The following is a 19687-nucleotide window of genomic DNA, read 5'->3' as shown; positions in this document are numbered from 1 at the left end:
ACATGCCATCATGCCAAACGTCAAGATTTGCGGTATGGCTTCATAACAAAAATGTAGTAACTGAACTTAATCATGTGTTATTTTTTTAGCCTTTTTTTAATTTGGGGGGCCATGTCCCCCCCTGGCCCCTCCAGAACTCCACCTATGACGTATTCATTACAGAAACACATTTGAAAGCAGTGGCGATCTAAGTCAGTCAAAATCTTGAGATTCTTTGGCACAGGCCCAGGATCGTCTCCTACACTGACTGCCTGCATCATTCATCACTGCTGCTACTCTTCTTCCCTCTCCCAGCTTCGTTACCACCAGAGAGGAAATGGTGCTGATGCTTTCCTTCAAAGCCGTGACCCTCCTGCAGCAGTGTTCCTGTTCCACCTTCGCTTTGTGTTCAGCACTAACTGCCTGACACAGCATGTACTCTTCGCCCAACTTAGCCATGAATCCTGATCTTCCTTTCATCCCTTGCTTTTCCAGAATTTTTTGGTAATTGTCTACTTCTGTCATTTTCGCGATGTTCTGATGAGAAATGTCAAATAGACCATCTACTGTTTTCGGGAACATCGCCTCTCTCCCCAGTTGTTTCGTGGTTCTCCCATGCTCAGTCATTCTTGGTAGAAGCCCTCGATAGCCTTAATAGTATGTGCCTTCAGGTAGGCCACCGCCCTGCTAATACACTGTAAACTTCTCCATGACAGATTCTTCCCACATCACTTCAAGAACAACATCAGATTTTGCAGGACTTCTCCTCTTGAAGGCAGCTTGCGTGCTATTCAAAATCTTCCAAGACACGATGACCATCACCCTCCCCATCAACGGCACTTTCACACATTTTTGCATGTTCACTTTATCCAGAGACAAGAACACGGGGCATGTATACAAGAGGATCTGCCCTCAAAGGACCACAGATGTACACTGAGGTCAGTCTCCATCAAGTTGCGAATTATGTGCACTCAATTGGCATGCATTCGCTGCACTGCAGACCAGTGGTGCTCTCTCTGCCACCCAAAGATGATATTGCTAGCCTTTTGATACAGATGGCAGGCCACAACAGCAGATTGGGAGCAACATAGCGATTTTTGATCTTTTTCAGTGCCAAATCTTCATTGCAATGCTAAATGGTCGTTAAAAATCTGATGTTTCTACAATGAATGTGTATTATATGATTTTTTCATGACCTTCTATATACCTTTGAGCACTCAATTTAAAAAATATATATATATAAAAAAGTGAACAGACCCTTAGAGGGCCATACGGCATATTTGGTAGCATTCAAGGCATGCAATCCTTATGGGAAAAATTAAAATGTGTGGGGCACGGTCGGAAAATGTTGCTCAGGTACCAAAATTTGTGTCGGGTGTGTTTTTGGGTTCACTGGCACTCAACTGGAGAAGGGAATTAATCTTTTGGGAATTTTAGACCAGCTAACGAGACAGACTGCTGTAAAATTGTGACCAGACTGAGATTTTGTGTCTAAGACTGGGTCTCGTTTGACACTTCGGCATTACATTTGGAAAATTTGCATAAATCAAATTTACTTTACTATTCAATTTCAGACATATCAGTGCTCGAAGTGAGGGGGAATGTGCATAAATGGCATCCCCAACTATCTTATTGTTACGTCATTAAATAAAAATCGGAGCATTCCCCACCTAACAATTTCCATTTCAGGTACTAACACATATCAATCAGATATCTGATTATTTGTATATTATAATTACAAAGTAAATTCATTAGCAACAATTGTGAGGTTTTGTCACATGGTTGCATATATTCAGAATTCCATTCATCGAAGGTTTGCAGCCAGTTCTACCCCCCCCCAAACAATTTTGCACCTTTAGATGGTGGCTTCTGATAAGAGATGAGCCCCCTCTGAAATAAATTTTTGTGATGCCTTGAAACAAGGCATCAAACAACGAAAAATTAACTTTATTAAAAAATGTGGTTTTCCTCAATGACATCTACACACTGTGAAACTTTTTTGCTGACACATTGTATGTGTTGATTACATGATCTTTTTCAAGAATTAAAACATGACACAGCCAAGATGGGTATTTACAAGTAAAGACAAGGCCAAGACTGAGTAAGACATTTACAATTTGAGACAAGACCAAGATCCAGCCAAGTCTTGTCTCATCTTAAAACCACATATATTTAGAGAGATATGAAAGCAGTAGCATATTAAATAATTTTAAAATTCTGCATATTTGCAACGATGAATGCAGATATGCAACTAAACACAGTCAAAAAAGTTTTGCATAAGGGCGGAAAATGACAAAATATATATGAAGCACCAAGTTTATTGACAATGACAATGGGAATACAACAAAAAAGATGAAGAACAAGACATGTTGAATGAAAAGGGAACATAAAACGTACAATTTTCTCAGAAATGTTTTTAAAACTAAAATGGCACAATTCATGATGGAGGCGAAAAAACAAAGAACTGTCACAAGAAGACTGTTCGTCATAGTGGATCCATCAGAAACATTGCCTACCACTTGGTGTGTCCTCCCCTGGCTGCAAGAAGGTCTTGAACATACTGTGGCATACTGAGGATGAGACGATCAAGGTGATCTTGCGGTAAATGATCCCATTTGTCCTGTGAAGCAAGAAGAACTTCACAAAGATTGGTGGGAGCCACAGGACGGTTTGCACTGGCATTTTTTAGCATTGCCTATGCATGTTCGATGCAATTCATGTCGGGAATTTGCGCTGGCCAGACCATGCGATGGATATTCGCCGCCTGCAGATAATCGTGCACCACCTGTGTGCGGTGTGGACGGTCATTGTCATCCACCAAGACAAATTCGTCACCAATTTCCTGATGAAATGGTTCCACAGTCATCTGGAGAATGTCCCTGACATAACGAACAGCTGTTTGAGTCCCTCTAATTGGAATTAGGGGCGTTCGACGTCCGAGCATGATCCCTGCCCACACCATGATTCTTCCTCCTTGGTATGGATGGACCCCCTGGACACCACAAAGTCCCATTTGCAGTCCAGGGCCTTGCCACACCCGACTTCTTCGTGAATCTGGCCTTAGACAGAGCCTACATTCATCGGTGAAGAGCACATGAGCCCAATGATCGGGTCCCCAATTTCGATGTGCACGGGCCCAATGCACACGGTCGCGCCGATGTCGTGGTAATAGGTACTGGCACCGGAGAGGTCTTCTGGAAGGTAAACCACTTCCTCGGAGTGTGTTACAGACAGTTTGGTTTGACACATGCACAGCAGAGGCTGCCTGGAGGGCATGAGTGATGTTCCTTGCCATCATGGTATTCTGTCGCCGAGCTGAGAGTCGTACATAGCGGTCTTGTGCTGGTGGTGTGATCCGTTGACGATCTGCTACTGTTCCTGTGTCTGTATACCGCCTCCAGGTCCTACAGACATCGCTTCGCGCCACTCCAACAGCCCTAGCTACAGCCCATTGTTACATGCCAGTCTGCAGTAGCGTGATGATCCTGACCCTCGCCTTAGCTCGCCCTTGCTAACTGGACACAAGGAACACATAACTAACCTTCGTCGACTACTGTGGTGTTACACTTGATCACACGCATGCACTTGCCGACTCCGGTAGTCGTCTGTGGTGATCGGTATTGCACGTTGACCGCGTTACTTTGCACAATGAGCTCTGCTTCATCGGTTCTTGTCCGCTTCGGCATGTTGCGAATGATATTTTCATCACTTATCGGGTGATGCAAAACTTCTTTGACTGTGTTTAGTAGGTTCTGCCCAGAAAACACAGCAATTCCACAGACCCTGGATGCTGCCATTCAAAATAAGACAGATTTCACACTGCTCAAAGACCCTAGATGTGAAGACTCAAATAGGACAGGTTCTCATTTGGTCTCAGCTGAACAGAACTAAAGGATCTGCTGATTGGAGGGGCTTATTGCCTCCTTTAATCTGCATTATACAAGTTATGGTTTTATGTACTTTTGAATGTTTATGTACGAGGGTAGTTTGAAAAGTAAGGTAAACAAATAAGAGATGGCAGCACCATAATCAAAATCGATGCATGGTCGATAAGTTTGATCCTTTAAACGACCCCTTGAAGAGTTTCAGCCCAGTGCATGGTGAGGTTATGTTTGATCGCACGAAGTAGGTGAACATGCAAGTGTTTTCAAAAATGATAGACAAAACCACCTGGACAATACGTCAATGGTTTCTATGGCTAAAATCCATTAACTTAAGTTTGAACTGTTGGATCATCCACTCTATTAGCCCAATCTAGCCCCCTCTGACTCCCATTTGTTCCTTAACCTCAAAGATGGCACGTCGGAGGACAACGATTTTCCAATAATGATCAAGTGATTCATGCTGTAAATGGCTGCAGACCAGGAGAAATCATTTTATAAAAAATAACCCAAAAATGCACTGGGCTGACTGCAAGCGCTCGATTCAAGGATCAAACTTATTGTCCACACATCGATTTCGATTATGGTGCGGCCATCTCTGCTTTGTTTGCATTACTTTTCAAACTACCCTCGTAATGTCCAAAGTAGGGTAAAGTTCATTGTAATATTCTGAACCTTGATGTTACAACCTTAGCACTCTTCTTTTTTTTTTAGATGATCTATCAATTCTTCGATTTCTGAGGGGCTGCAAGTTTGATTATGAGAAGACAAAATGCAAAATAAGACATTATTATGAGATGCGGCGTCAAGTTCCCGAATGGTTTACCTTGAGGGATCCAAGCTTACCACAACTTCAGGAACTTTTGGATCTTGGGTAGGTAATTTGCCTTTTTTTTTCTTTCTGAAAAAAATGAGAATAAAATTGATATTTTAGTATAATACTATATTCTCACTGTGGATAATAAGATACAGTAAATTAGATTCCTAAATGTTAATCAAGTTTTGAATCTCATGTTGTGTTGAATATTGCATTTAAGTAACTATTATAATAATTAATAATTACCTTAACTTAAGCTGCTCTTAAAATTCTGCCAACATCAGATTTCTAATTTTTCATCCAAATTTTGCTTTATATCTGCTCTTTAAAATTTAAAAATTTAAAATACTTTTTATGTACTGTTTGGATGTTGATTCTCTCAGGATCAATAGTATGTATTTAGGGGTCTCATCAGAGGCAGTAACAAAGGTTTATCCAAGGTTTATGGAAGTGCCAAGGCATAATTAGATCCCAAATGAGCATAAATTGAAATTTAGTTTAAAATTTTACGGGCAGTGTTGTGAATAATTTGGAGATGTGTGCATGTAGATAAATCACTGGACAGAAGTATAACTCACTCTTCTGAAGTCTTAGAATACTAAGTGTTACAGCCAGCAGAAAGTCTTAGGATACTAAGTGTTACAGCCAGCAGAAAATCTTAGGATACTAAGTGTTACAGCCAGCAGAAAGTCTTAGGATACTAAGTGTTACAGCCAGCAGAAAATCTTAGGATACTAAGTGTTACAGCCAGCAGAAAGTCTTAGGATACTAAGTGTTACAGCCAGTAGACTATGTTATGTGTATGCATGCCTCTTCATTATAATAAGAAATGTGTCAAAGTAATTATTATCTGCATATGTGGGCATATCAGTTTATCAATAAAATTTTACAGATTCAATATTTCTATAGACAGATTGTATTCATATGCAAAATTTTGCAATCTTATAACTGATTCATGCATTGTGATTTTGTGAAGTAAATTTCAATATATATTTTGTTTACTTTTCTAAGACAAAACCCATTGCAGTTACATGATTACCTACCAGGGGCGATTCCTCCATCTAGGAAGTGAGGAACTTCCTACAGTTTCATTTTTACTTATTTCCAGGTCTCTACTTTTTAGGAGTTTAGTACGTGTTAAAAAATTATGAGCGCAATGTAACCTTCAATTGCCTAGGTTAGCTACTGTCAAAAGTTGACTGGTCTCGGTCGCTCCAGTAGCAGTCAAAAGACGATGGACACAGGCTTTTCTGCCACTCGCTGAGGAACCTCGGCGGTCTACAGACAGATGGGAGGGGGGTGGAAGGAGCAGTGCAAGGGAGTGTGGAAAGGTTGCGAAGATCGGCGAGGATCGAGGAACCAGCAAGACTTTCCTCAATCAGCAATGCCAACTCCAACAAAATGTTACTAAACCAAGCACAATTTGATCTTTGCTGGCACTTAGCACCATTTCTAGCATAATCTGCAAACGCCAATCCCTGGGAGTGCCCCTTCATCAATTTCATCATATCATCACTCATCCTCAATGTTACGATTATCCAAAAATGGCAGAAAAGTGATGTAAAATAACCCAATTCAATCAATCAATCAATGAATCATTCAGTCCTTATGTAATATTTCTAATTTTATACTGATTGGTATAATATTGGTTGTCACTAAATTTTATAACTATCAGTATGGGCAAAAATTTCACATTGGCCCAAACCTAATTATTCCCCTCTCTCCGATTAGCAATCTGACAAATCATGGTCTTGAAAATAATATGAATTATACAAGGGTCGTTCAAGGTTGACCGGGATTTTCGTACGTAAAAAATCGATGAATAGCCGATCATGATGAAACGTGAAGGTGACGTAATGTATTCCTTCGCGAGTAACTAGCACCCGGCATGACGTATTTTGCGCATGCGCAGCAGTTGCAGCGAACATGGCAGCAAGCAGTGTGTCTGTGGCTGTGGAGCAGCGGTGTGTAATCAAATTTCTCGTGAAGGAGAAAGTGAAACCAGCTGAGATTTTCAGACGATTGCAAGCACAGTATGGTGAACAAACGATGTCGCGGACAAGAGTGTACGAATGGTGTGAGCAGTTTCGCGAAGGACGGGAGCTGGTGACAAATGAAGCGCATGGACACATTCGCCCGACTGCAGTCACACCAGTGAATATCGCACGTGTTGAGCAAATGATTCTTGAGAACCGGCGAGTAACAGTGCGGGATATTGCTGCTGAGGTGAATATCAGTGTCGGGAGTGTTGAGACAATCATTCGCGACCACTTACGCAATCTGTGCAAGGTGGGTTCCCCGCCAGCTGACATTCGATTAGAAGTGGACACGGAGGACGGTCTGTGAACAGCTTCTGAATCGGTTTCGAGCAGAAGGTGATGAATTGTTGCAATCCATCATCATGTGTGATGAAAAATGGTTGCACAATTCAACCCCAGAGACCAAAAGACGTAGCATGGAGTGGCGGCATGAAGGTTCCCCGCCCCCCAAGAAAAGCAAAACGCAGCCGTCCGCTGGAAAGATCATTGCAAGTGTCTTCTGGGACATGAAGGGCGTTATCCATGTGGATTTTCTGGACAAAGTGAGCACGATTAATGCCCAGTATTACTCCACATTGTTGAGTGGTGCTGTACGAAAGTCCATTCGCAAGAAAAGACCTGAGATGTTGTCTGGAAATGTCATTCTTCTCCATGACAATGCCCGCCCTCACACGACCAATGTGACAACAACAACTCTGGCCGACATGCGCTGGGAAGTTCTGCCCCATCCCCTCCTACAGTCCGGATTTAGCCCCCAGTGATTATCATTTGTTTGCACCCCTTAAAGACCATCTGGGAGGGAAGAAATTCACAACAGACGAAGCACTGCGGAGCAATGTCCTCCAGTGGCTACGACAACAACCAAGGTCTTTCTACGCCAAAGGAATTTGGGAGCTGCCAGAACGATGGCAACGGTGCCTCGGCGCGCACGGAGAATACTTTGAAAAACTAACATAGTTTGGTGTTTCTTCTGCTACCTATTTCCTCTGCAGAAATAAAAGTCCCGGTCAACCTTGAACGACCCTTGTACACAAAGTAAGTTTGAAACCACATAAATATTATGGAAATAGACCACAATCTACACAGAGCAATCTGGCTGTCTATTATTCATGCAACATCAGTACCATTTAAAATAAATGCAGTCTTTTACTGGTTGTTTCAACCAGCAAGAAATCAAATGTTGCTCAAATTACATGGAAAGGCAAGCACTTGCTACCTTTACTTGCATTAGGCCAGGAATAAGGATCTCTTGTAATCCAGCGCTTTGCAGGACAGAATTTGCCACCAGACCTTGTAAGTGGTGGTTGTTCACAAGAGAAACAATGAGATTCCAAACTCATTTATCGTCATCCGTGTACAGACTTTTACAAACGTATATCATTAAGTATTTTAATTTTTTTTTTGTGTTACATGATCCAACATATATACAGGGTGATCTGTAATTAGATGTATTCCCTGAAAGGGGTTAAAGTAGAGGCAATTTGCAATAAATTTGACCATATGATACCCCGTCCGAAAATTAGTAGTAAAGTAAAAAAAGTAAAGTAAAGTGCTCCCCTGTGCATAGCACCACGCCATGAAGGCGTATACGGGGTGTGGGGGTAACACCCCACACTTTCTTGATCCGGTCGTGTGTGGGGTGATGTAATCAGCATCACGCCCCTGACCACCTTTACCCCCCAGGGTTTCCCCCAGGTACCCATTTTATTCGACGCTGGGTGGGCACCAGGGCCACTTCCATCGTTAGAAAAGTTCCTGGATTTGAACCGGCCGGGGATCGAACCCGGGACCTTTAGCATGGTAGTCAGCCACGTTACCGACTGAGCCACCGCAGCCACTTCAAAATTAGTAGTTTTCGAGATAATCGAATTTCTATTTTTATTTTTAATGACAATTTTCCACATAAAAATACAAATTGAGAAAAAACAGCTCATTGTATGGCACATATTTCAGCGTTTTCTTATAACTAAGAAATAAGTGTTTTTTTGGAAGAAAAAAAGTTTTGTCCCAATGGGTGGGTCTAAACTTACAAGTGATGATAAAAAAAATGCACTCTTAGTTTACTTGGCATCGTATTAATAACAAAAATGGTATGACACAAAGCGTACAAATTACTCAAATTACTTTCTTGTGTCATCTGCTATCCAACATGGTACAAATGTTGCTAACATTCACATTTGTGTACAAGAAATAATACTTCATTCATCTTCATGTGAATGGAATCAATGAACAATACAATTAAAGAACATTATATGTCTTGTTCAAAGTGGGCACTTCCGTCACGAATGCAGGCACATAGGTTTTTACGGACATTTGTTCTCTTAACTCGTGATGTGATGGTGTCCTTGATGTGTTGACCAGCTGTTAAGATCCTCTCCCTAAGCTTTTCTTGCAAGTTTACTGGTATCTTGTAAACTAAGTCTTTGATGTGGCTCCAAATGTAGAAGTCGCAAAGCATCAAATAGGGGGATCGAGCTGGCCAGGGAATTGGGCTGCCTTGGCCAATCCATTTCTTTGGGTAATTTTAATCCAGCCACTGTCGCATGCCCAGGCAGAAGTATGGATGGGCATCATCAACAATCATTTGATCGAGCCATTTTTCCTGTGCCTCTAGCTACAAGACGAGACATGATTTACCACCATGTCTACCCAGCTCACTCCCCCGATCGATTTGACACTTTGCAACTTCTACATTTGGAGCCACATGAAAGACTTAGTTTACACGACACCGGTAAACTCGCAAGAAGAGCTTAGGGAGAGGATCTTAACAGCTGGTCAACACATCAAGGACACCATCACATCACAAGTTACGAGATCAAATGTCCATAAAAACCTGAGTGCCTGCATTCATAACGGAGGTGCCCACTTTGAGCAAGATGTGTAATGTTCTTTAATTGTATTGTTCATTGATTCCATTCACATGAAGATGAATGAAGTATTATTTCTTGTACACAAATGTGAATGTTAGCAACATTTGTACCATGTTGGATAGCAGATGACACAAGAAAGTAATTTGAGTAATTTGTACGCTTTGTGTCATACCATTTTTGTTATTAATACGATGCCAAGTAAACTAAGAGTGCATTTTTTTTATCATCACTTGTAAGTTTAGACCCACCCGTTGGGACAAAACTTTTTTTCTTCCAAAAAAACACTTATTTCTTAGTTATAAGAAAACGCTGAAATATGTGCCATACAATGAGCTGTTTTTTCTCAATTTGTATTTTTATGTGGAAAATTGTCATTAAAAAAAAAAAAAAATAGAAATTCGATTATCTCGAAAACTACTAATTTTCGGATGGGGTATCATATGGTCAAATTTATTGCAAATTGCTTCTACTTTAACCCCTTTCAGGGAATACATCTAATTACAGGTCACCCTGTATATATGTATATAATTTTTACCCACACATGCTGTACTATATAACCTATGGATTACTTTAGATTCATCATTACAGTCTAATAGTAAACAAATACAATAAAAAAGGGGTATTCTTAACAGTATTCTGTAATGTTCTTTCCAGCACTTTTGTTCCACTCCCAGACAGAGATCCAGAAGGTCGTCGAGTAGTAATCATAAGAGTTGCAGTTCACAACCCTCGGAAACACAAACAAAATGATGTATTCAAGATTGGGAAAATGATCATGGACCTTCTAATTGAACAAGATGAACTGTGCTCCATTTATGGAGTGGTTGCAATTTTTGATCTCTCTGGGGTAACCCTTGGACATGTTCTGCAATTAACCCCAGCAATGATCAAGAAAGCTGTCCATGCATGGCAGGTAGGTTGTATGAGATGCAGGTTTTGGATGGAATTTTCAAGTTCGTAATTCACAACGTATCTGTTCAAATTGCAGGAAAAAAAAAACAACAGTTAAATTAAAAATTTATCTACGCTATGTATAAAGTTGCTTAATTGAGTGGGTAACATGATTCTATTTAGTTGAATAATTTATAATACGAATTATGGACGTTTTCTTTGTTGTCTTGGATATAATCTTGAAATGAACAGCACCAACACTTGAATCGCTAACAAATACAGGGTGAGTCAAACGTCAGGTTGCATAGGGATTTATAGTACATCCCATATACTCCCTGCTGTATATCTTCAATGTGCGCACCTTGAACATCAATGCATTTGCGCACGTGAAGTTTCCAGTTCTCCAGAACCTTTTGCAGAACGTCCGTAATAATCACTGCACATTGCACTCCTTCAGATGCTAGATGTTTTGAATCTTAACTGAGTAGATGAGTGCCTTTAAATGACCCCAAAGGAAAAAATCCATTGTGTCAGCATTGGCACAGCACATGGGAACTGCCGCCTTCTGCTTGCGGAAAGCTGTAAGCCTTCTGGATTTTGCCTTACAAATTGCTGACCGCGAACGAGCAGTGCCTACCCTTTCTGGATGGAGAATAATGAGCCAAAACCCTACGTGTGTAAGCCTACGGTCAGAGGCTGACAGCAGCGTTGCAAACCTCATGTTTAGAAAAAAAGTGTTGTTCATGGACGTCTGCAGTATGTATTTCTTTCCACCAGGGAGGATTAAGCAAAGTAGTTTTTTCCAGGGCTGGGGTAAACTAGGTATATTTTCCGGATAATAGAGTTGCCTCCTCAAAAGATACTAATTCAATTTGAAGTTACATTTTCCTGCAACGCCCTTACAATAACTAACATAATTTGATGTGACTGAAATAAAATTATATGTGTGAAATAGCTATATTATTTTAAAGTTGAAATTCATTTTCCAGTAAGGGCCTTCTCCGCTTGCCTCTTCTGCACATCTATGGTGTTGTTTAAACTCTGAAATTATAAAGGTAAAAAAAAAGAGGTAAAGGTAAAGTGTTCCCCTGTGCTTAGCAGCATGCCATGAAGGCGTATAGGGGGTGTGGGGGTAACGCCTCACACTTTCTTGATCCGGTCGTGAGTGGGGGTGATGTGATCAGCATCACGCCCCTGACCGCCTTTACCCCCCAGGGTTTCCCCCGGGTACCCATGTTATTCGACGCTGGGTGGACGCCGGGGCCGCTTCCCATGTTAGAAAAGTTCCCGGATTTGAACCGGCCGGGGATCGAACCCGGGACCTTTAGCATAGTAGTCAGATGCGTTACCGACTGAGCCACCGCGGCCACCACTCTGAAATTATACTACATACTATTAAATTGTTCTGTTGTCGATGTATGTAGATAAATCACTGACCATGCCAGCCCAAAAATCAGCACAACGGGAAATAGCCTTCATCATACTAGGCTTACACTTTTGGAAAGGTCACGCTCCACCACTGGCCACATCTATGCTAAAAAATCTCTATATAATGTGCCACAGAAGAATCACTCACCTTCAGCGACAATTGTCTACCTTTGTGTAAAGATTTTGATTACACTTTATATAAATAAAATTTTCTGTTTTACTTTGCATAGCTACATTTAGATTCTACTTATTAAACAAAATAACAAAAATACACAGTGTTTCAAAAATAATCATCTGATTTCGAAGTCATTTAACTTGGTAACCGTTTTCTAAAACACATCGAACAACATACTGTTAGGAAGAGGATATTGATGAGTTTCACATGATTGCCAGCAGGTAGCAGTAGCATGCCCCCCCCCCCCCCCCTTTGCGCTTGCATCACATTCAAGCAAGATGGCGACGTCGCAACAAAAAGCTTTCTGTGTACTGGGCTTTGAAGTGTGTGAATCTGTTACAACAGTGCAGCGTGAATTTCGGCGACAGTATGGTGAGCACTGGCTTTTCCCAGTTACAGCTTGATTTCAATGACTACTGTGGATGAACTGCGAAATCGGATCACAGCAGCAGTGGCTCCAGACATGTTCACATCTGTATGGGACGAATTCTCCTACCGTAAGGACATATGCAGAGCGTCCAAGGGGGGTCACATTCAGCACTTATGAACATTTTTTATGTAAAACTTTGTGTAGCTGTGTATTTTAAAAGCAATTCCAAGTTCCTGGTTTGATAAATAAAAAAATATATAGCCTTTTGAAATCGGGTGATTCTTTTTTAAACACCCTGTATAATAAACAATTCTGTTTAACCCACTGTTATAACTAACATATAAATAATATTCTTTGTTTCCATTTTTATTTAGGATTGTTACCCAGTGAGAACGAGGAGTATGGATTTCATCAATTCCCCACCACATGTTAATGTTGTCCTCAGCATTTTCAGGAGGTTTATGAAGGAAAAGTTACGGAAAAGGGTAAGTTAATTCATCCTGAGAACATTCTAAAACCAGTACAAGATGACGACACCCACATTGCCATAAGCTGTGATTATCACATCCTTAGAGGTAAAAGGATTGATAATTTGCACCTTTGTAATGGCAGACATTATATTCATGTACTCGAGGATAAATGGCATGAAACTGGAACATCGTTACACCCAGGGGTAGAAAAATACAGGGTGCCCAGTTGCCATGGCACCTGAATTTTCATATTTGGTTCTAAAAATATTTCATTAATATTTTGAGTTCACTTATAGAAATTTTCATCACATTTAAAAAGAAAATAAAGAGTACAGTATATTGGTTTGATTTATTATGTTTCACTGCCACTTTTGACTAATTGCAAAGATGAGGATGAGTGATGACATTATGAAATTGATGAAGTGACTCGCAAAGAACAACCATGCCTAGGCTGGGATTCGAACCCGGAACCCCTGGCAGAGTACAGTATGTTTTTGTTGTTTGAGCGTTTTCTGTATTTTGGTGGAGAATGCAATTTTATAAGGATGACTGGGAGCTCCCTGATGGCTATTTCCATAAGTGTGTCTTAAAAAGTGAATGACTTTTTATTCAATCTTGTATTAATTAATAAATTAGGTGTTTTAAGGTCTCATCTCAAATGTGTAGCTTTTTCTTAGTTTCATTCATGTTTTTTCTTAGTCCGTATTTGAAAAAAAATCTGGCACTTGAATTATTTTTAGTTTTTTCTACATTCAATATTTGAAGTAAATCGATGTGTTCAATATTGTCTGCTCAGAACACACAAAAAGATAAAAGATTACTGCTTACATGCATCAGCTCTGGTGGAAGATTTTAGTAGGTAAGCAGCATTGATTTTGTGGTTTCATAGTGTATTTCGTTATTTTCATAAATGTGGTACACCTAAATTACACGTCCAAAATTAACATATTAACAAATTATAATAAATAGTGTACTCCATACAGACAACACATATAATAAAACCCACTTCATGAATAGTTATATAGTCTAATATAGTAATATAGTATAATAGTTAACAGATGTTTTTCTGAAATGAAAGATACATATCTGACCTTCCGAAATGTGGTAACATTTACAGGATGAAAAGTAAAGTAAAAAAAAAAAAAAAAGTAAAGTGTTCCCCTGTGCATAGCACCATGCCATGAAGGCATATAGGGGGTGTGGGGGTAACGCCCCACACTTTCTTGATCCGGTCGTGAGTAGGGGTGATGTGATCAGCATCACGCCCCTGACCGCCTTTACCCCCCAGGGTTTCCCCCAGGTACCCATGTTATTCGACGCTGGGTGGGCGCCGGGGCCGCTTCCACCGTTAGAAAAGTTCCCGGATTTGAACCGGTCGGGAATCGAACCCGGGACCTTTAGCATGGTAGTCAGACGCGTTACCGACTGAGCCACCGCGGCCACTATGAAACTACTCTATTTTTAATCCACACACACATACAGATATGTCAACTGCCACCTGCTAGAATGTTCCAGAACTACTTTCTAATAGTCTGGAGGGAGTAATGTTTGTGTATATATAATGCCCTGTTTTTGTATCTTGTTACTTTTGTACTTGATACAGAGTCTGAAGAAGACCTTGCTAGAAGGTTGAAATGTTACGTTTAGTTTATGTTTTTAATAAAATAAATTACTGCCTTGGTCAGCATATTTAGTTTTTCATAATCATGGAAACAAGGCTTAATGGTGTTATACAGATTAAGTGTTCCTTTATTTTAGGTTCATGTATATGGGAAGAATATGAGTTTGCTTTACCAGTCTGTCCCTAAGGAAGTATTACCGGAAGAGTATGGAGGAACAAATGGAAGAATACAAGACTTCATAAGTATGTAAATTATTTAAAAGTTAAATTTTAAAAATAGGCAAATAAATTTACTGCTTTGAATGTGAGAGATTGCCTCATCAAGGTAAGTACATATTACACAGGTCTACAAAAAAATATTTTTTTTTTTTAGTTGCCAAAGATTTTTGAACACATTTATAGTATTTTGGTTGTCCTGAATCTAAAATGAACAACAGTTTTGCCAAATTGCTTCTAGTTCTTGAGATGCTTGATATCCTTCGATTTTAAGTTTATCTCAATAAGAGATGTAGGTGTTAACATGAAATAGGGCATGACTCTTATTTTAGAATATAAAAATATTTCTCTAGTCAATCCATTGCACAGAATATATTTATTAAAAGTTCGTTTTTCTTTATTTCTTTTATTTTTATTTCTATTGTTGAGGGGAATGAAACATGCGTTCTGCATGAGCAAGCTGCGTAAATGATCCTGATGGATTGTGCTGCATCTGTGTTGAATATTCTGTGCAGGAACAAAGAAAAACATCACTGATTTTGTCAAGGAATCATATCTTGCATGTTGAAGTAGTTTGTTAAGTCTTGGATAAAGGTGGTGAGTGTTTCATTACATCTGCAGATCCTTTCATTGACGAAGTACTGAGAATCTAAAAATGGGGATCTTTGATGGGCCTCAAACTCGTAAACTCATTAATGATTCAAACCTCTCAAATTTTAAGAATGATATTGAAGCTTCTACATGATTCAGTTATGTCTCAGTTGTCAAGAACTTCGGCACTCACAAACATGAAAACTATGAAGAACAGGTGCAAAACTTGCTCACAAACTTCAAATATTTTGATATTAATATAGATAAAGATAAATTTACTCCAAATCAACTTTGACAGTTTTCCAGATAATCTTAGTGATTTCAATGAAATACAAGGGAAGAGGTCCCACTATGATATAAAGGAGATGATGCAGGAAATAATTCAAAGCAGATGGGACAGATACGAGATAGCAGATCAGTGGTAGCGATTAGGAGGACATTTTCCACCCACTTTTTACCTCCGCATTGTGGTCTGTTAATGATAAGCCATGTCTACTAAGGGAGACTAAACTGTCTTTGCACCTGCTCCCCTCCCCGTTTTGGCATCCAATTGTCGCTAGTGTGGCAGATTATTGCTGGGATCTTCAACGTGATTGTTCCAACACCCTGCGAAGAAGAAAATCTCAGAAACGACGTTTTTCTCATCGTTAAGATTGATTAACAATGAGATTTCATGCTTTTTAATGTTTTTTTAAAGGACAGCCATTACTCAAAAACTAGAGCCAATCTAGAAAAATTGATATCATATTTGAAATCACAATGGAAAAGATACCCTAAAATGACTAATTTCGTTGGCAATAAAAAGTGTGTTTACCGGTGTTATTACTTGTATTGAAATCAGGATATATAAAAAAAGCACACAACACAGAGCAAAATTAAAAGTTAACAAAGGGATGTTGACATTTCAGGTATCCTCGTTCCAGTTGTCAGCATAATAATTGCACAAATAAAACTTACAAGGGAGGTTATCTAAGTGTCCCCCTCCGATTTCTATGAAACTTGGCAGGTGTATAGAGGGGCCCAAAGGAAGAAATATGTGTTTTTTTGTCTTGGCTAAAAAACTGTTTTAGGGGGCAACCCCCCCCCCTCAAATGTCAAAATGAAGACAAATTGAAGTGGGCATTTGACCTCTGTGTCCCCTCCGATTTCCATGAAACTTGGCAGGTGTATAGAGGGGGCCAAAGAAAGAAATACGTGTTTTTTTTCAGCTAAAAAACTATTTTAGGTGGGCAAAACCCGCCTCAAATGTCAAGATGAGGACAAATTGATCTGACCCGTGTGTCCTCCTCCCTCCGATTTCCATGAAAAAAACACCTACTTCTTCCTTTGGGCCCCTCTATACACCTGCCAAGTTTCATGGAAATTGGAGGGGGACACAGGGGTCAGATTCCCACGTCAATTTGTCATCTTGACATTTGAGGGAAGGTTGCCCCCTAAAACTGTTTTTTAGCCGAAACAAAAAAAACACGTATTTCTTCCTTTGGGCCCTCCTATACACCTGCCAATTTCATGGAAATCTGAGGGGGACATTTAGATAACCTCCTTTGTTAGTAGAAACCTGTAATAAATTATATTAATGTGTATATCAAGGGGAATAATTAATTTTCGTTACATGTAGAGAAGAAATGTGTTCCAATATTCAATGTCCTTATTCGTAGGCTGCATTGTCTCCAATTTCCAGTCTGGCTTGCTTCTTTCTTTTCTTGAAGTTTTTAGGTTTTTGGCGGTCTTCTAATTGGGCCTGTCACAGTCTACACCTGGGTGGTGGGGCTGCCACTTGATTTTCTGTTGGGGTTCACACTCCCTTAGCCTTTCTAGGCAGTGGGGGCAAACACTTTTATGGTGGCGTTTATTTGCCATGACACAAGGCTGTCGATGGGTATCTGTGGGATTTACTGAGTATGTCCATGCCACTGGACACCTTTCACACCCTGATAGCTTTGCTGCCTCAGCCCGGGTGTAAGGCCAAAGGGGAGACCAAGATGTCGGTAGAAAGAGAGGAGTGGTGGAAGTTCAGGAAAAAATGGAAAGGCTTAACTTCTATGCCGACCCAGCCAGAGGTGAAGAATGATGATGATAGAGAAAAAATGCAGCTAAATACAGCGTGTCCAGCTTAAAAGTACAATAAAAGAAAAAAAATCATTACGTGTAATACGAGGCTTGTCCGGAAAGTAAAGATACAAACAAAAAATAAGATATAAAATAAATGTATTGCTCGCAACTAAAGTTACACTTGATACACTGATAGAGAGGCTATTTCTCCACATAAGTGCCACCATTGTCCAAACATTTGTTCAGACGCGGAACAAGTTTTTGTATCACTGAATCGTAGAAATCCGCCGCCTGCATCTGGAACCAAGTTGTGACTTCTTCCCTGACTTCATTGTCGTTGGCAAAGTGTTTTCCACCAAGATGTTTCTTGAGGTACAGGAACAGGTGGTAGTCGCTGGTTGCAAGGTCGGTGCTGTATGGTGGATGGTGAAGGACCCTCCCATTGAAACTGTGCAAGCAGATCCTTGGTGACATTCGCTGCATGGGGGCAGGCGTTGTCATGAATAAAGCGGATTCCACTTGACAACATGCCTCTCCGTTTGTTTTGAATTGCACGTCGAAGATGTTTCAAAGTCTGGCAGTAGGTTTCAGCATTAATCGTTCTTCCAGGTGGCATGAATTCCACCAGCAGGATGCCGTGGCGATCCCAGAAAACGGTTGCCATCAGCTTGCGGGTTGAAATTGAAGTTTTGAATTTTTTGGCGTTTGGAGAATGGGTATGGTGCCACTGCAGGGACTGCTGTTTGGATTCAGGCATATGGTGGAACACCCATATTTCATCACCTGTCCCAATGGAGTCCAGGAATGCATCTCCCTCTTCTGCGTAGTGAGTAAGAAAGTCCAGTGCATATCCCAGTCGTTTGGTTTTGTATTCGTCAGTCAAATGTTTTGGGACCCAGCGTGCACACAACTTTCTGTACCCTAACCCACTCACAACTTTATGAATAGTGGTTTTCGAACTGTCAGGAAACATCACACTCAATTCTCGAATTGTCACCCACCTATTCGCATGCACCTCTGCTTCAATACAATTGCAAAGGTCGTCAGTGATCACGGATGGCCTCCCACTTCTCTCATGATGAACATCACGTCGACCTCTGCGAAGGCACGGCACCATTTCGCCACATTTTGACGATTCATTACGTTCCCGTACACAGTCACAATTTCTCGGTGGATTTCCGATGGACGCTTTCCTTGTGTCTGCAAAAACCTGATCATGGTGCGCACTTCGCACTTGGCGGGATTCGGTATCGCCACTGACATTTCCAACGTGTGTTCCTCGCACAAGACTCAGCGCACCACTGACGACTCACTCCCAATCCTCATCGTATGGATCGTGGTTACTGCCAGTGTTGCCAACTTTGGTACACATTTTCCCCCTAACGTGCAAATGTGTTTGTGTCTTTACTTTCCGGACAAGCCTCATATTTAACCAAGAGCACCTTAAGCCTTATGTAGTTTGAAAGGTAATCTCAAAATGTTTTTTTTTCCCCCACGCTTGCAAAACGTCTGCACTCATTGCATTGTGCGCACGTGCGCGAAGTGAACTGAACTGAACGCTGGATTGGGAGAGGTTCTTCTTCTATCCTTTGGCCCCCTAGATCCCCGGACATTACTCATCTTGATTTCTTTATTTGGGGTTTTGTAAAGTAACAAGTGTACCAGACACGAGTTCGTGACCTTCCTGACCTACGACATCGCATTTGTGCTACAATCCGAAATGTGACTCCAGTAATGCTGAACAACACATGGGCAGAGCTTGAATACAGGTTGGACATCTGTAGAGCAACTAATGGCGCTCATATTGAGGTGTACTAGGTATGCAAAAAATTTGAGTTACTCTATAGGTAGAAGAAAACTCTACGGAAATATCCTAATACTTAAAACTTTTAAAATGTTATTTTATTGTACTTTGAAGCTGGACATACTATCTTAAATCCCGTTGAATCTGGCATAATTATAATGGCAGCTGTAATGCCATATATCATGTCTTTATATCATAATAAAGCAATTAATTGAAGTTACTATACCTGCATAAAGGATAGTGTATAGTGTGTCCCACTCAAAAGCAGCTCCAGTTTTCTCTGGCAAATTTTGGTTAAATTTGAAGAATTGCTTTAACATTTTAACACTGTTCTGTAGTTCGACGAAAAGAAAATACAACACCACTATGTGGCATGCGTAACTGATATGTGGGATCTTTCCCAGTATTTAACCACTTGCCTGACACATTATTTTCCCAAAAATGGTCCATATTTTACACATTTTTTTTATTGTGTGTTTGTAA

General features: G+C 40.4%; 1 protein-coding gene across 1 annotated transcript in view; it reads left to right on the top strand.

The window, feature by feature from the left end:
• LOC145981625 (retinol-binding protein pinta-like) overlaps window positions 1–19687 on the top strand; it is a 40282-nt gene that overhangs the window by 19530 nt on the left and 1065 nt on the right. Inside the window, exons 3-6 of the mRNA XM_083115006.1 lie at window positions 4575–4734; window positions 10241–10499; window positions 12825–12935; window positions 14679–14784. Of these exons, the coding sequence (XP_082971132.1) occupies window positions 4575–4734; window positions 10241–10499; window positions 12825–12935; window positions 14679–14784 (636 nt within the window). The remainder of the gene's footprint in view (window positions 1–4574; window positions 4735–10240; window positions 10500–12824; window positions 12936–14678; window positions 14785–19687) is intronic.

This window comes from Lepisma saccharinum, chromosome 29 (genome assembly GCF_977018435.1).
Source record: "Lepisma saccharinum chromosome 29, izLepSacc3.1, whole genome shotgun sequence".
In the NCBI taxonomy this organism is placed as follows: domain Eukaryota; kingdom Metazoa; phylum Arthropoda; class Insecta; order Zygentoma; family Lepismatidae; genus Lepisma; species Lepisma saccharinum.
The sequence above is the reverse complement of the archived record's forward strand: the minus strand, read 5'-3'. Positions and strand labels throughout refer to the sequence as shown.